General features: G+C 33.9%; 1 protein-coding gene across 2 annotated transcripts; it reads right to left on the bottom strand.

The window, feature by feature from the left end:
• Positions 1-8,898: 8,898 nt before the first annotated feature.
• LOC114285095 (CwfJ-like family protein / zinc finger (CCCH-type) family protein) lies at positions 8,899-15,977 on the bottom strand. 2 transcript variants are annotated; one of them, XM_082902811.1, is made up of 11 exons: positions 15,818-15,976; positions 15,425-15,698; positions 14,027-14,154; positions 13,808-13,929; positions 12,779-12,896; positions 11,744-12,192; positions 11,263-11,548; positions 10,701-10,794; positions 10,273-10,418; positions 9,731-9,872; positions 8,899-9,381 (listed from the first exon to the last, which is right to left on the bottom strand). In XM_082902811.1, the coding sequence occupies exons 1-10, from the start codon at positions 15,890-15,892 to the stop codon at positions 9,744-9,746; spliced, it is 1,821 nt and encodes a 606-aa protein (XP_082758937.1). In that variant the 5' UTR covers positions 15,893-15,976; the 3' UTR covers positions 8,899-9,381; positions 9,731-9,743. The 2 variants fall into 2 exon arrangements, 1 of the variants encoding a protein (XP_082758937.1); XR_014349213.1 differs by lacking the exon at positions 10,273-10,418 and having other exon boundaries at positions 15,818-15,977.
• Positions 15,978-16,370: the final 393 nt, after the last annotated feature.

The following is a 16,370-nucleotide window of genomic DNA, read 5'->3' as shown; positions in this document are numbered from 1 at the left end:
TCTAGGACGCTTCTCTGATCTCGTCACCAAGCTCAAGTTAATATCTGCCTTACCACCTTGAGCTTGATGGGAAGTGTTAGCTGTTATCTATTATACTCAGGATTCTTGTATTCTTGTACACCTAGGTTTCTTGGCCTATATATACAGGCTTCTCCTATTGTGTTGATTCATTGATTTCAATACAATACATATTATTTCCCCTCTCTCTCTCTCTACTATTCTAACATGGTATGTCTATATCATGGTGTCAGAGCTAAGTTAAGTACCTTGTAATTTTGCTTTATCGGCAGGCGGCAACCTTGTCTTGGCCGCCTGCCGGATCTCAAACTATTTTGTTATCAAATTTTTCTGTCTGTATCGTTTCGTGGTGATCCCTTCCTTTGTCCACTAATTTTTCCTATCCCAAATATCTCTATCATATTTTATTTTATTTTTTTACTCGCAATCCACTTTTTTGTGTGTTTCTGCTCCACTTTGTCTTTTCCTCTATTTCAACCTCAAATAAGTTTTTATCTTCAAACCTATTTGAGTTTGAGGGGGGGGCATTATACCTATATCATGGTGAGTATAGTGATATACCATGTAAACCACCTAAGCCCCAAACCGCCTCCTTTGGCGCATAACCTAAGCTGCTCCTTGTGCACCATCCACGCCGCCTCTAGCGCACTTAGTCTTTTGTTGCCATCATCATTTAGCACTACGTTGTAAGTTATGTGTGTGCCGCGCTTGCTGGTTCAACATTCAGTTTTCTACATCGGTCCAGTATGACCTCTTTAAACTGTCTCGACATTGATTCCGATTAGCCAATCTCTATAATGGTCCGGTATGACTCCGTAAACTGTCCCGACATTAATTCTGGTTAGCTTCTACAACGGTCCGACATGACCATAAATTGTCTCCCGACATTAGCTCCAACCACTGATCTCGACATTAGTTCTAGCCAGTTTCTATATCAGTCTGACACGACCTTAAACTGCCCCGGCATTAGTTTCGGCCAGTTTCTACAATGGTCTGACACGACCATAAACTGTCTCCCGGCATTAGTTCCGGCCTCTGATCTATTTCAAGCGCCCTTGCGCTCCCATTCAGATTTTGCAATCTATTTGTCTTTTATTTTATTTAGTTTTATTTCATATTTTAGTTTCTTTCTCCAAACTCAAGATGTTTATACTTCTTGAGTTTGAGGGGGGATGTTAATATATATATATATATATATGGTATACATTCCTAGATATATTAGGTATTGATCTCCTATTAGGTATTGATCTCCTAAATATATTTGTATTGCATAGTTAGGTTTCTTGTAGGATACTATTTCTCATAGTTAAGCCATCTATTGTATAGGATTAATTCATCGAATACAATACATATTATTTCCTATCTCTTTTTACTATTCTAACATTGAGAAAGTGAAAGGCAAAGCATAGGTTACAAATTTCAACTACGCCAAAGACATTGTTTAGTTAATTTTTTACAAACTCAAGCCTTAAAGCTTTATTTTTTGCTATAATATTTTCTTTTCTTGTCTAGATTGATCTACATACGAAAGCATTGCAACTATGTTTTAATGGAAATTGTTCTCTGATTGTAACAAATTCAACTTTGATTTCATAAAATAAAATTGCTATTTTAAAGATTGTTGAATTTTTTTATTTTTTTATTTTTTTTTGGAGGAGAAGATTTGATCTTTTTGCTACACATGTTGTTTTGCATATTTATGGGTTCTGGTATGTTGAGATTTGGCTGTTTTTAAATTTACAGTTGGAGGAAGTTCTAAGTTTGGTTGAAATGATAGATTCATTAATGTGTGTTGATATTGATTTGAATTTGGATGCGCAAGGGGCAGTTGATTCTGGTGAAGTCTCAAATAAGAATGTTACCAAATTGAATGTGGTGGAATTGTGGAAAGTTAAATTTGCAAAACAAAAGAGAAAATAAATGATGCTGTGAGATGGTTGGAGCTTGAGCCTTGACATGGAAATCTTCAAAGAATTGAGAACAGATAGGGTGAAATCTTCAAAGCATTGAAATAGATAGAATTTTATTTGGACACAATATTTAAACAGATAAGGAAAATTTAAATTGAAAAGATTAAAAAATTGAACAGATAGGGAAAATTTTTGAACAAATAGAAATTTTTTTGAACAAATAGGCAACAATTTGACCAGATAGGCAAAATTTTGAACAGATAGGATTTTTTTTTTAACAGATAGTCAAAAAAATCAACAGATAAATTAAGAGATAAAATTAAAAACAAAATATCCTTCAAAACTAGGAATGACAACGGGCCGGGGCGGGGCCGGGGACCCCACTCCCTGTCCTCGATCCCCGAAGGTTAAAATATCCCCGTCCCCGTCCCCGATCCCTTGCGGGGAAACTCATCACCCACCCATCCCCGTCCCCAACGGGGATCGGGTTTCCCTGACCCCGAAAAATTCCCGAGGTTTTTTTAATTTTTTTTTTATTTTGTTCAAGAACAACAAATCAACATAGCAGATCTGAGTACCAACAATCATCATCAACAGATTTAAATTAAAAAAACAATTAATCTGAAAAAATATATATGTTTTCATTATCATCAACAGATTTAATTTATAAAAAAAAACAATCTGAAAAAAAAAAAATATATATATATATATATATATATATGTTTTCATCATCATCTCAACAGATTTAAACTAAAAAAAAAATTTGAAAAAAAAAAACAGATGTACCAACAATCAGATCAAAGCGAGAGAGAGAAAGAGATAACAGATCTGAGTACAGATCTAACAGTAACAGATCTGAGAGACCGTGGCTGTGGCGAGATCAACACAGGTATTAGCGGCTGTGGCTGTAACTGTGACCGACGGCTGTGGCTGTGGCTGTGGCTGTGGCTGTGGCTGTGGCGAGATCAACGGCGGTGGTGGGACACGCCGACTGTGAGAGTGAGAGAGTTGAGAGAGAAGAACGAGAGGGTGAGTGAGAAGAACAAGCGACTGTGGCTGTGGCAAGATCAACGGCGGTGATGGGACACACCGACTGTGAGAGAGAGAGTTGAGAGAGAAGAACGAGAGGGTGAGTGAGAAGAATGAGAGAGTGATAGAGTTGAGAGAGTAAGTGAGTCAGATAGATATAATGAAGTCAGATAGATATAATGATATACTATTGCATTAGATATATATTATAATACAACTAGTGAGTCAGACAGATATAATGATACACTATTACACTACATATTTATTATAATACAACTAAACACCAACATAGGTATTAGCGGGGAAATTTCGGGGCGGGGCCAGGGCTCAGGAGCCTATCCCCGTCCTCGGCCCGAAATTGATCGGGGAGTGATTTTTTAATACCATCCCCGTCCCCGTGGGGATATTTTTCGGGAAAAAATCACTTATTTCGGGGTCGGGGGATCGGGTCCCCGTCGGGCCGGGTTTAAATTGCCATCCCTATTCAAAACAAATAAAATGATTTCTCACCAAATTATATTTCCCAAGCGGTGGACTTCTCACCAGTAAAAACTATCTAGTGGACCCAAATAGTGGATCTCTCACCAACATGTAGTTATCAAACGAAAAACTAGATTGGATATATTACTAGTTTACTCTTTCAAAAACCTCCGTTATTATAATAGTATTAATTATAATTATTTCCAAATTATTGAGGTTTGCCCCCTTTAAGTATTTTTTTTTTTTTTTTTACAAATTTTAAATGGTCATCCTCTCTTGATTTTTTTTTAAAAAAAATTAAGTAGTTGCTCCTCTATATCTATAAAACATTGGATCAAAGTATAAAATTTTAAAAATTAGACAAAATATAATAACATTAATTTTTTTTATTTATAATTATCATTGATAATAAGCCCTATTTCTAGATAATAAAACAAGATATTAGCTAATTATTTGATCCACAAAAAGACAAAATAGACTAAAATAGTCAATAAGATAAAATATCATATCAAATCCATAATCATTTCACTTCTCCTATCCTGTTAGGAGACTCCCTCTTGGAATCACCTTAATGATTTGAAATTAAATTGATTGATATTGGTAATTACATGACCAATTTATTTTTATCTTAGAGAATATATATGATAAATGTGATTTTGAAAGAAAGTGTCCAACAAAAACAAACCGATCATGTAATTATCAATACATGATTAATTTAACTTTTATATGGGCAATATTTTTCAATGGATAGTACAAAATGAACAGTAATTCCGATTTTGTCCGAGAACCCCAGTTCCATGAGAGAAATGCCATGGAAGAGTAGAAAATATTTAATATATTGATTATACAAAAATATCACAAGTAAAACTTCTTTATGATTACTCTAATATTCATGTTCGTTCCCTCCCAAAAAAAAAGAAAGAAGATAAATAAATAATAATAATAATATTCATGCTTGTTGTTTCAAAACAAGTCATTTTGCAATTTGTTTTTTTTTTTTTGTTGTCTTAAAAAAAAAAAAAAAAACTTGGATTGATTGAGCAGTGGGTCTCTAACAAATAATTGGATTTAATTTTATATTATTTTTGACAAGTAACAAATTATTGGATTGGATTGGCTTGGCAAATTCATTATTTTATTAGTATCGTTTTCTCAATTTTACAAGACATTCCACGTGTGTAGATTCAAATAGTGAAATTATAAAAATATGCTCCTCTTTTTTTAAAAATATAAATAAAATTTAGGATAAATTACACATCTTTTTAGTATAAGGAAAATTTCACTTTAATTTTCGTAATTTCAATTTAAACTTTACTCTTTAGTTTTGTTGTAATATGATTCCTCTGTTATTTATTATTAAAATTTTAAACAAAAAAAATTATTTGCAAAATTAAGAATCAAAGTATAATTCAAAATAAATTATGAACATTGCTTTTCTTTTTCTTTTTTTCCTGTTCTGATGTCATCATTAACTTATATGGGTGGTCCTAATTTGTTTTGCAAGTTGTTTTTATTCTATCCAAAATTTTAACAATGTATGATGAAAAAACATTGTAACAAAATTTAAATTATTTAAAATAAAATTACAAAAATCAAAATGATATTATTCTTAACAAGAATGATTCATCCACCTTTTCCCCCCACCCCCTTTGACCCCCTCTCTCTCTCATTGGTTACCTTTTCTTTTTTTTTTTTCTTTTTTTTCCTGCTCCTCCAATCACCACCTGCCACGTGGCAAGGGGGTGAGGGGGTGACCCCCAAAAGGGGGTCTCAAGCATTATTCTATTCTTAAAATACATAAAATTTGCACCCGACCGTGAGATCTCATCAGATAACAATGCACATCAACGTGGAAGCAGAAGGGCCACAATTATTGGCAAATATCAAATCAAGGAGATAGTTAAAAATTATGGTAGTGTTTGGTAGAGTTTTAAATTATAATTTGAGAATAGAATTATATTTTGAATTTGTCAGTTTTAAAATTATGATTAGAAAAAAGAAAATTTGTTTGGTTATGCATTTTGAAAAGAGTTTCGAATTTTTAATGTGACATATGAAATGAGAAAAGTTGTTTGGTTATGGGTTTTGAAAAAAGTTTTCAAAACTTGATTGAAAAACTTATAACTCATAATCAAACACACAACTTAAAAATGTATTGAAAATTCTATTCAAAACTCATAACCAAACTCTTTTTAAAATTCAATTAAAAAAAATAATTTGTCATTTTGGTCTAAAAAAATAATTTTTATATTTAAAAAATATCAAAAACGTGTAATTTTTTTTTTCCAAATAAAAGGTGGCGATTGACAATTGCAAAAAAAAAATATATATATATATATATTGTTCCGGTCAACCGGATAGACTAAAAATTAAAAAATTGTCTGATTTATCAAACATATTTTCATAATATGTTTTAAAATTAATTTAAAATCATGATTTGAAAACTTCAACCAAACGTAACATTAGAATGTAAGGATAAAAATAGTTTTAGAAAGCTGCTTGTATTTTTATGGTGGTATAATTTTATTATGTGCATGATACAAATTCTCTATATGTATGATACAAATTCTCTATATGTATGATACAAATTTGATTGTGTTGGAATTATATCACAATTTTTTTTTCTTGTCTCCAATGCAATAATTTCTCTATTGTTTAGTTAATTTAGGAATTATTTGAGATGATGTAAATAAGTATATTTTTTAAATTTTATAAAAAAATATACAACAAAATTAAAAAATAATATAATCCAAAAAAAAAAAAAAAATGTGCTAATATCCAACTCCCCAAACAACCTCTTAACATTTTCCCCACAATTATAATAATCTACCTTCACCTGTATAATAGATTACTGGTGGGCCAGCCATTTATTTACACAAATCTAGAGTGAGAAGAAAGAGAGAATTTGTTTGCATTCAGGAGAGAGAGAGAGAGAGAGAGCGGGAGTGGGAATTTGTTTGTCTTCAAATACAAGCCACGCACATTTCCACACTGATTTCTAAACCTAAAAATAAAAATTAAAAAAAAAGAAAAGAAATAGGGAAGGGACGAGCAATTGCTCCCTTTTGCTCTTCCCTCTTGGGTATAACTGTAAATGTATGTTACTTAAATTTACTTTGAAAATTTTAATAAATTTTAAAATATATTTCAATTTTATTTTTATTTTTTTTTTAATCAATTTCAAACAAATTTTAAACGAATATAACTCAAGTAATTTAATTTTTATAATACATATAAATTTATGATGAGAAGTAAAAATTATTCAATTTTAATTTCAAAACTTAATGAGCTTTACAATTTAATTAAATTAAACTTATTTATGTAACGAACTAATTTCGAATGAATTTTTAACGATGTAAACACAAATAACTTGTTTAGTTTTATTGTATGGTGAAGCTTATAATATTAATTATGAATAACTTGTGAAATTAAAAAAATAATAATAATAATATAATAATATAAAACAAAAAGCCTATAATGGTTCATTTCAACAACCATGTGCAGATATGCACATTGCCCTCATTCATCAATCCAAAAAGTTCATAATTTTATTTTATTTTTTCCTTTTACTTTTGCTAAGGCTGAAAAAGAGGTGCCTTCTTCTAATGAATATTCCCAACACAGTTGCTTGCTTCCCACCACAATCCAGGGCTGTGTTCGGAAAAGAAAAACATAAAAGCACCCATCTCAAATTTAAAATCTAAACACAATTTTATATTAATTATAAAAATAAAAAAAACCTTCTATTGAAAGAGCAATGGAAGATTAATGGATTGACAATAAACGCAACACAATCAGCCATTTGTTTGGTGTAGTTGTGAGAAAGTGATTATAAATTATACCTTTTATAGATTATAGTTTTAAATATATGTTGTTAACCTGTTTGGTGCAATTATGAGATTATAGATTTAATCAGTAGAGTAGTATTTGGTTGAATAAGCTATAAAATAGCTTTTTACTGTATAATGTCCTTTTTGTCCTTATAAAATATAAAATTTATGATTTCATTTATAATAATTTTTTTTTCTTTTTTTTTTAATTTTCTTTTCTTTTTCTCCTTAATTTCTTTTCTCTTCTTTTTTTTTTCCCCTTCTCTTCTTTTTTTTGTTAATTTTGTTTAATTTATTAATTCATTAAAATTAATACCAATTAATATTCATGTTCTAATTTATATTAATGTTGTGATTTCATTACATATTATTTTTTATATATTCATTTTAATTATTTATATCTGTATTTCTTTTCTTTATTATTATTATTATTAATTGTGATCTTTGTTCAACAATTAGTATCAAATTATTTCATTAATGAAAGTTAATATAATTAGTATCAATCAATATGAAAATTGTTATTTTATATATATATTTTTTATATTAATGTTGGGTACAAGGCCGGAGATGGAGTGCCGTCGATCTGGAACGGCAGAGGGAGCGCCATCGATGACCTAGCCATCGTCGAAACAATGCCGGAGATGCGCGAGCCGTCAATCGTCATCATCACCATTCTACTAAAACCCTAGCCCCTCTTCTCCTTCTCCTTCCCCTTCCCCCGAAACCCTAGACCTTTCGATCTACCAAAACCCTAGCCTGGTTCTCTGACCAGATTGCGAAGAGAGAGATAGAGAGAAAACGCTCCAGTTTGTTAACGCGATGGCGGTGGTTCTCCGACCAAATTGCGACGCTAGGTGACGAAAGGATTTGCCCCTCAACGTGATGGTGATGGGAGGGTTTTGCCCCTCTGGTTAGGGCTTTATATCGCGATGGCAGTGGTGATAAAGAGAGAGTTTCAGATCGCGAAAGAGAGAGAGAGAGAGAAGAGATAGTGAAAAGAGACTCTGGTTTGCCTCTGCTAGAAATTGCTCTCATTGAAAATCGCTGGCTGAAATCACCTCTCTCTCTCTCTAGTGAGCAAATGAATAGTGTTTTGAAAAATGGAGTTCATATAGTTGGGTTTTTGGTAATAGTTGAAATTGACGAGGGCATTTCAATAATTTCACATGCTCTCCGTTTAATCTCAAACGCAGAAGCTGCTGGGAGCAACTTTTGATTCCAACCACTTTTCTTCAAGGAAAAAAGTTCCAAAATCAGAAGCTAATAAACGAACGTTTAAACAAACAGTCCGAAATAGCTTTTTGAAAGCTAAAATTTATAATCTGATATCTAAAATCTGAAGCAAACAAGCCCAATTTTAGAAATAGCATTCGAATAAATTATTCAACAATCTCGAAATACCAACTGAACATTGACATGATGCTCTCATACGAATAAGAATAGTAATCACGAATGTATTAACTTGATCCATCTTAATCAGTTGAATAGGAGACAATGTTAACCCAATCCATTCATTTTTGCAAAAGCTTCAATTGTTGGAACGCTATGTTCACATGTTACATTCATACTCTCAGACGGAATAATTTACCATCTTCAACGGTAAATGAAAGGACAAGAACCAAAAAAACATCTTGCTTGAAAAGTCTCAATTGCATTAAAAACTACAAGTGACACTCCATACATTCATTAGTTCTCTGCATGTTGGAACCATCTAACTAGTACAAAACAAGTGGAAGAAAGATGCCAATTTCATAAAGTTCCTCAATAATTAATGCTCTGCAAGTTCAGGATGACAACAAAATTGCTTCTCACAAAAAAACAAAAAATGGCAACAAAATTGTGGGGCATGTTGCGCATGTGGACCTGATATGTGAACTTCAAATGCAAGTTCCTCGTGACATCAAATGGTCACATTTTTTCCTGCTTTAAATATGAGACATCGGGATGGGACCCAAGGCTCCAAAATACGAGGAAATCCACCTCTTAATGAGATACCCGATTCGAAAAGCTTATACATCAGGTGGCAGTATGTGGAGAGGCAGTGGGGATGGCTTAGTATAGATGTCGTCAAGGTTGGTTCTCTTCCACTTCAGAGATGAGATGGTGATATAATCCTAGCAACATTTCAGAAGAAAATTACAAGGAGTAATTGAGATAAGTAACCATTGGGTGATCCAGAAATGGAATGGCCTGAAAAGGGAAAGTACAACCACAATCGTAATAATCTTGTTTGGTTGAATTTTCAGAATATGTTTTTTTTCTTTTTTCTTTTTTGAAAAAAATAGAAAAACACCAAAAATTTATTTTCAAAATTTTAAAAATTATTTTGTCCCAAAAAAGAGAAACCCAAGCAAAAATAACGAGTAGCGTCATTTTTTTCACCAAAGTAATTTGTAGTTCTATTGGGAAAAAAAAGATTCTGAAACTCAATCAAAGCAGGATGAATAATTTCAGGTTCCACACCTCCTGTAGAGAATCACGGGTTTGGGTCATATTCTTTGTAGCGATTCTTGAAGCTTTCTACCATCTTTTCTTCTTCTTCTTTGCTGAGCTTACAATTCCTCCAATCTGCCCTATCTGCTTTGTTCAGCAAGCCTGCCAGAACCTGGCATTGCACACACAGTCAACATGATTTATCAAAAATGATGCAAACATCAATTAACAGCCTATTAGCAACATGTTTCAGACAAGAATTTCTAAGATCATAACCAATCAATTGGGTGATCAAACATTAAAATTTTCTATAATTGAGGTTATGAGTTCAAGTCTTGGGACCAGTGAGCACCACTTTGTGCATTATGCCAAAGGTTAGGTGTATACGTAATATTTCCCCTCCCAAACACATATTAATGTGTACTAATTGGGCATTGTCTTTGTTTTTGTTTTTGTTTTTTTTCTTCTTATCTTGGACTTCAGAAATAAGAATATGCCAGGCAAAGAAATTGCCAAGAAACAAAAGTTGCAATGAATATAATTTTAGTATTAGAGAGAGCATGAGCATCTACCTCACGACCAAATTGGACCGCGAATTTCTCATTCTCTTCAACAGAATGGTAAAGTATTGTACCTCCAGGTAGTTCCACATAGAATAAACTACATTTTCTATCAAATTGCATTTGCAGCAATTTTCTCCCTTCAGAACTATTACCATCTGTAAGTAAAGAGACAAAAGGATGAAGATGCAGAAGTCGCACGATAGCACTTCATAAAATAAAAAGCATCAAGGGGGATAATGGAGAGAGCACCAAGTACAGCACTGCTGGATTATTACGTAGTTTTAATATTTTATACTCTTTAAATAGGGTGGTGTCTTCTAAAATTCTACACCATAACATTGAATCAAGCCAACACCCTCGGGGGCATTTGAAGGAACCGTGTCAGAATAAAATAGAAATGCCATATAGAGATTAGTTACTAGAAGAATTAAACTTACTTTTTATCACCAAGAATTCAAACCCTGACTTTTGAGCAGCTAAATTGAAGATGTCTTGAACAGCAGATGTTCTGGATGACGGAATGGGAATAACCTGCAAGAAAAAAATGGAGATAGTTCAAATAAGAATAAAAGCACCAGTCAAAAGAATGTAAGCAATGTGATGCTGTAAACACATTATTGGATATATTACAAAATCATGTCTTAACAGAGGTACAAAAGTAAGTTTATAGACTCATTCTCTATGTAGCATATTGGATGTAGACAAAATGCTATTATGAGTGCACAACATTGTTCCCGCCGAATGGTCAACATTAAGGAGGCAATCTATCATGCAATTGAGGCATATGGAAGTTTGATTGTCCTCTTATTGGAAAGTATTAGAGAGGGAGCGAAAGAGGGGGTAACATGAGAAAGAGAGCCAAGTAGAAAAAAATCTATATAAACTCTTGTCAGCATGTTCACAATGTGAGACAAAAACCACAAGCAATCTACTTTACATACCATGCTCTTGCGCATAACTACACAACCTAAAAACATTTGAAATGGAGATTAAATTTACCTGAAGATTAGCATGAGTGCCGCGTTTGAAAACCCACTCAAAGAAAACAACTTCCTTCCCTTGGTTCTTGAAATACATTTTCAGGCTTTTCTGGAATCTAATTAACTCTATTTCACATTCTGGGGGAGATGCAAGGGTAGTAGGAATGTGCTCAACAGGTATTATGAGCACATGATCTTCAATTAGCGGTCCTTTAGCAAGTGCACAGTAGTAATGTTCCCCAATACTAGTGATTAGATGTGACTCCAAACTCGGACTTGACAAGCAAAACCAGCAATCTCTTGACCTGAAAATCAGAGGCGGAGTGATTTTTTCAACAGAAACTGGCATCATAAGTGGGTTACGAAAATCAGAAATTAAGTAATTTATTGGCATGTATGTTCTTAACACAACAAAATAACTGATGCATCTTGAACTAACACAAAATTAAATTGAAATGAATAGTCCTAAAAATTTGAGTGATTCATATAACAAAACCAACCTGTCAGCATTTGCATTTCCAGATCCAGGTCTCCTGTTAGGAAAGGCGCTGCCTTCTTCTTGTAAACTGTGCTTAAAGTTGCAATCTGGACCCCTTTCACATTTTCCTTTGTTAAGAAAATCAAAACACACACCTCTCAAATATTGTTCTCTTGCGTCACCATCATGCTGAAAGTGGCATTTCTCCCCTCGTACACAAGAGCCAGAAGAAAAAAATTTAAAACACAGCATATTGCCGTCACCATCTCCATGTTTACGCCTTTTCTGGGAGACATCATACCGCCAATATTGTGAGTCAGAAGTATCACTAGGTCTCTTTGCCGCTCCATCAGTCTGGGCTGCTTTCTCAGTGGATGTAAATGGAAATAAGGTAGTATTTGATGGCTTCATGCAAATCTCAGAAGCAGACATGGTAGATGCTGGAGTAGGAGAAATTGCATGTATAAATTTCTGTGCAAAAACATGAACCAAATGTTATAAAAATGACTCGAAGCTCAATGCAGTTGATGTAGAAACAGAAAGGCAACTTAGATTTATTGTACAATTTACACAAGATCAAACAGCATTTGTTTAGTTCTTTCTTTCTTGGTACAGATTTGTTTTGGATCTTTCCAAGCTTATGACGAATAGCTCAATTAGAAAAAAAAAAAAAAAAACCAAATGAATGTAGTAATTTTAAAGAATTATATAAAATTCAGAATGCATAAAAAATGCACCCTAAAACACAGAAACACACAAATGCTGCTAGCAGGTAACAGATGACTCAGATAAAACCTGTACCAAAGGGATAATATAAAAAGAACCAAAAAATAAATAAATTCTATTCATAAAGTTAAAACTTAAATATGAGCAATAAGCCACAATGTTGCCATCAAGTTTCAACTGCTGATCATTTGCGGAGACTTAACAAACGTGCAAGTGAACAAAAAACTTAAAAAATAAAGTTTCAAAACAAAACTATTGCCAACGAACAAAACTGCTAGAAAAGAAAAGACCAGAAATTATAGAACATCATGCTAAGAAAAATAGCCAATACCTGTTTATTTTTGTTTCCAACAGGAGCAAGACCTATGAATCGGGTTACATGTACAGCTTCAACATTGGCATAGGGTTCTCGAGCAAAAAATACACCCTTAGTACCTGCAACATGGTAGCTACAAAATAATACTTTAATCAGGAAGATAAATTATATTCAAATTTGAATTTAGGTAATGAAGTAGATGAAAAGCAAGCACAGGTAGTGAATTTCTGTAAATTTAACCCAAAAAAAGGAACCAAAGGCATTGAGATGCTGCTTTATAAAAACCAACCATGTGTTTTATGACAAGATTCTGACAGCCTTTTGTCTCTTTACCATCCTTTCCTTTCTACTTCTACTACTGAATAGTAGATATTCATGCAATAACTCAACTGAGGTTAACAAAGTTGATTTACTATTTTTGGTCGGGACACTAATCCATGTACCACCACAGCTCTATGCCTGGATCATGAATTGCTAATTACTTAAAAAAAAGATGACCAAAGTTGATTTGGCTGCCATCCCAGCCAATTCAATAGAGTTTATTGAAATTTTTTTAGTTATATGAATATAGAAGGTAATTACATAGTCAAAATATTACCAATAAAGGGGGGAAACCCAATACTTGAAAGATAAATCAGATGGGCATAGAGATTTTGTGAAGGCTTTTGTTTCCCAGTTGAAGCACGAGCTTTTAGACACTATGCTTAAGGAAGAGATACTCAAAAGGGAACAATATACTACAAATGAAGCTAGTGTTGTTCAATCAAACAATCAAATTATTATGCCGAAAATGATGAGGCAAAATCAATGATGATAATTAGCAGATATATATTATTACTTGGAGCAAGAGTCTCACCCTAGCAGATATATTAGGCCTTTAAATAATTCTAGCAAGAGGCATACAGTCAATATTAAAAAAAAACAATTTTTTGTTTTTTTCCCCCCCCCCCCTAGGGTGAGACTCTCACGAGGAGCTTCAAACCTGGTTCGATCACAAAATTGCATACAATAACTCCCAAAGAAGAATTACCAATCACAACTTACCGAGGCTTAATCTCTGTTACTAATTCTGATACGGTGGAACTGCTACCAGATGAATCAGAGATTCCTATAGGAAGATCAGATGTAGCAGCTCGGTTTGTGACCCCGCTTGGCCATTCATTAGTAATGTCCAGTTAAGGAAAAGAAAAAAAGCAGACTGTATAAGCAGAAAAAGTGCAATTACAAGCAAGGAAGATCATTAATTTTAAAGCAAGGATATGTTAGGAACAAGTCTACTACACCAGGTTCTTCAGCTAATGCCCGCAGTGCATCAACATCATCTTGACTGTATGTTCCAAATTGTTGGCCACTCACTGAATGCCTACCAGATAAGTATGCCACAGATAACCCTAGATATGAGTACAGTAAATCAGCCATCATGCATAAAGTAAGGACTATTTATAATAAATGTCATAATAGAATACTTGCCTAATTTCATATTAGAATAAATATTTCATTTTACATTTGGTTGCATAAATCACCAATGTAGCGGGAATGGAATTCAGATTTCATAGAATCTAAATCTACAAAAACATTTCCGAAGTAAAAGAAAAAAATTCTAAAGTTACGAAGTAGCAATTTTGAACCAAAACCATTTTTGCCCATCCAATTCAGCTGCTCCCGTGTTTTCTGTACTGGCTATGGAAATTTGGTATTCCTTCAAAAGAAAATGATATTCCTTCTCAAGTCAGGTCCTCTAACTTGATCTGGTATGGTATCTTTTATTTCAACGAGACCATGATGGGCATAATTCCATTTGACATTTAGAAAGGAAAATTCCAGTCAGCAGATACCAGAACAACTCGAATAAGCACTTCATTTAAAATCCTTAGCCATCCTTCTCACTTTCAAAATCCTCCACTGGGGTTATGCACCTTCCGGCCAACCACTCGAATAGAGCAGTAACATCTAACCAATTTTTTTGGGATAAATAATGCAATATTATTAGAAGCAAGCATCAAGTCCATGATAAAGAATACAAAAGAAACAAAACAACCATCCTAGCCTATCCATGAAGAGTATCTAAAAAATCTAAAATGGTGCTGAGATCCAGGTCACTTGTCCCGACACCCAATTCTACAAAACTCGCAACAGACACCACTTCAAACGACCCACTGGTTCATCAAAACCCTAGAAAATCCCCCTATTACACTCCAGCCAAAATAACCACATCAAACATAAAGGTGCCAGGTCCCAAGCCTTTCTATGATGCTTCCCCACCTGACCCCCTCTCCAACTCTGAAGGACACCCACCCGTCTCTGTTTTGCACCCAGGCCAAACCAAAACCAAGAAAATCAATCAACCAGTGCCTAAGATATTGCCCCCTAATTTGCACAACCCACATTTGGAGTCAAGAAAACTTTGGCAGGTAAGGATCAGGGAATGACCAAGTTCTCGAGATTCCTATTCTCAAACTCAACTCATTCAATTTTACAACAATAACCCTCTAATTTTCAATAGATAATAAATTATTGTCCATGGTCCCAATCAAAATTAGTGCAGATACTACAATACAATATGAACAGAGATTGCTTAATCATCGTCTTAACACCACTTTTACATAATTCATGAACTGAAATCAAGTGAACTAAACTACAATTCAAAGATTTGTGGTATACCATGGAGAGTGAACTTGCCACTGCCTTTCAACCAATACAAATTCCCACAAATTCTCAACCCATCCATCTTAAACCCTCGGTTCGCCGAATCCTTCAAGGCGGCCGACAGAACCTTCATGGCACCCACACCGTAGTCGCCGATGAAGTACGTCGGGAGAGGAATTTGGGAGCGTCCTTCAATGTAGTCCATGAATTCTTCGAGGTAGTCCGGCGAGTCAGGAAAGAACTGGCCTACACAGAACAGAGCATCGAATGGACCAGCTGATTTGTTGACCTAAAAATCATGAAAATCAACAGAGATTCAGTGTAACTATCAGTGGTTGCATATATTGTACAGTGATAAACCCTAGCTTATATATATATAGAGAGAGAGAGAGAGAGGGAGAGAGAGACCGATGAGACTCGTTTGAAGAGCTGATTGAGGTGGCCGAGAACATCTCCGCAGAGAAGAATTCTGGGAGGAGCCATGAGAGAGAGAGAGAGAGAGCTGTGTATAAAGTGCGAGCATTGACCTACCGAGGAAGAAAAAGATCAATCTTGGGCGGGTGAGCTCTAAGCCCAACTCTCTATTGGGCAGGCTTTCAGAGATTGGGCTTGGGCTGTGCTTTTCAATTTGTTGAGCCGATATTTTCATGAGAATTTTAAACTTTATTTGGCTGGGCTTTTAAAATTATTTTCTAATAATGGTTCCATTTAGTAAAGTTGTGGGAAAGTAATTATAACTTATAGGCTAACAGTTTATATCTTATAGCTATGAACATAAATTGATTTTTGACTTATAAATTAAGTTTCTCCTCCCCCACTCAAAGAATAAGTTGATTTTTGACTTACAAAAAGCTATAAGTTGTATTGTTAAGCTGAACCAAACACATCAAAATAGCTTAAATTAAGCTAAAAACTGAAATAAGCTGGAAATAAATCCTACCAAATAGGGCCAATATAACAA

Source organism: Camellia sinensis, chromosome 13, assembly GCF_055761805.1.
Source record: "Camellia sinensis isolate YWXY chromosome 13, ASM5576180v1, whole genome shotgun sequence".
Lineage (NCBI taxonomy): Eukaryota > Viridiplantae > Streptophyta > Magnoliopsida > Ericales > Theaceae > Camellia > Camellia sinensis.
This window is presented reverse-complemented; position numbering and strand designations above follow the sequence as displayed.

Excerpts from the sequence above, each read along its gene's own strand:
- LOC114285095 (XM_082902811.1), bottom strand. The coding sequence starts at position 15,892 with ATGGCTCCTCCCAGAATTCTTCTCTGCGGAGATGTTCTCGGCCACCTC. Across the intron at positions 12,897-13,807 it reads GTAACAGAGATTAAGCCTCG|CTACCATGTTGCAGGTACTA; the intron begins GTAAGTTGTGAT and ends ATTATTTTGTAG. Across the intron at positions 9,873-10,272 it reads CGGTCCAATTTGGTCGTGAG|GTTCTGGCAGGCTTGCTGAA; the intron begins GTAGATGCTCAT and ends GTGCAATGCCAG.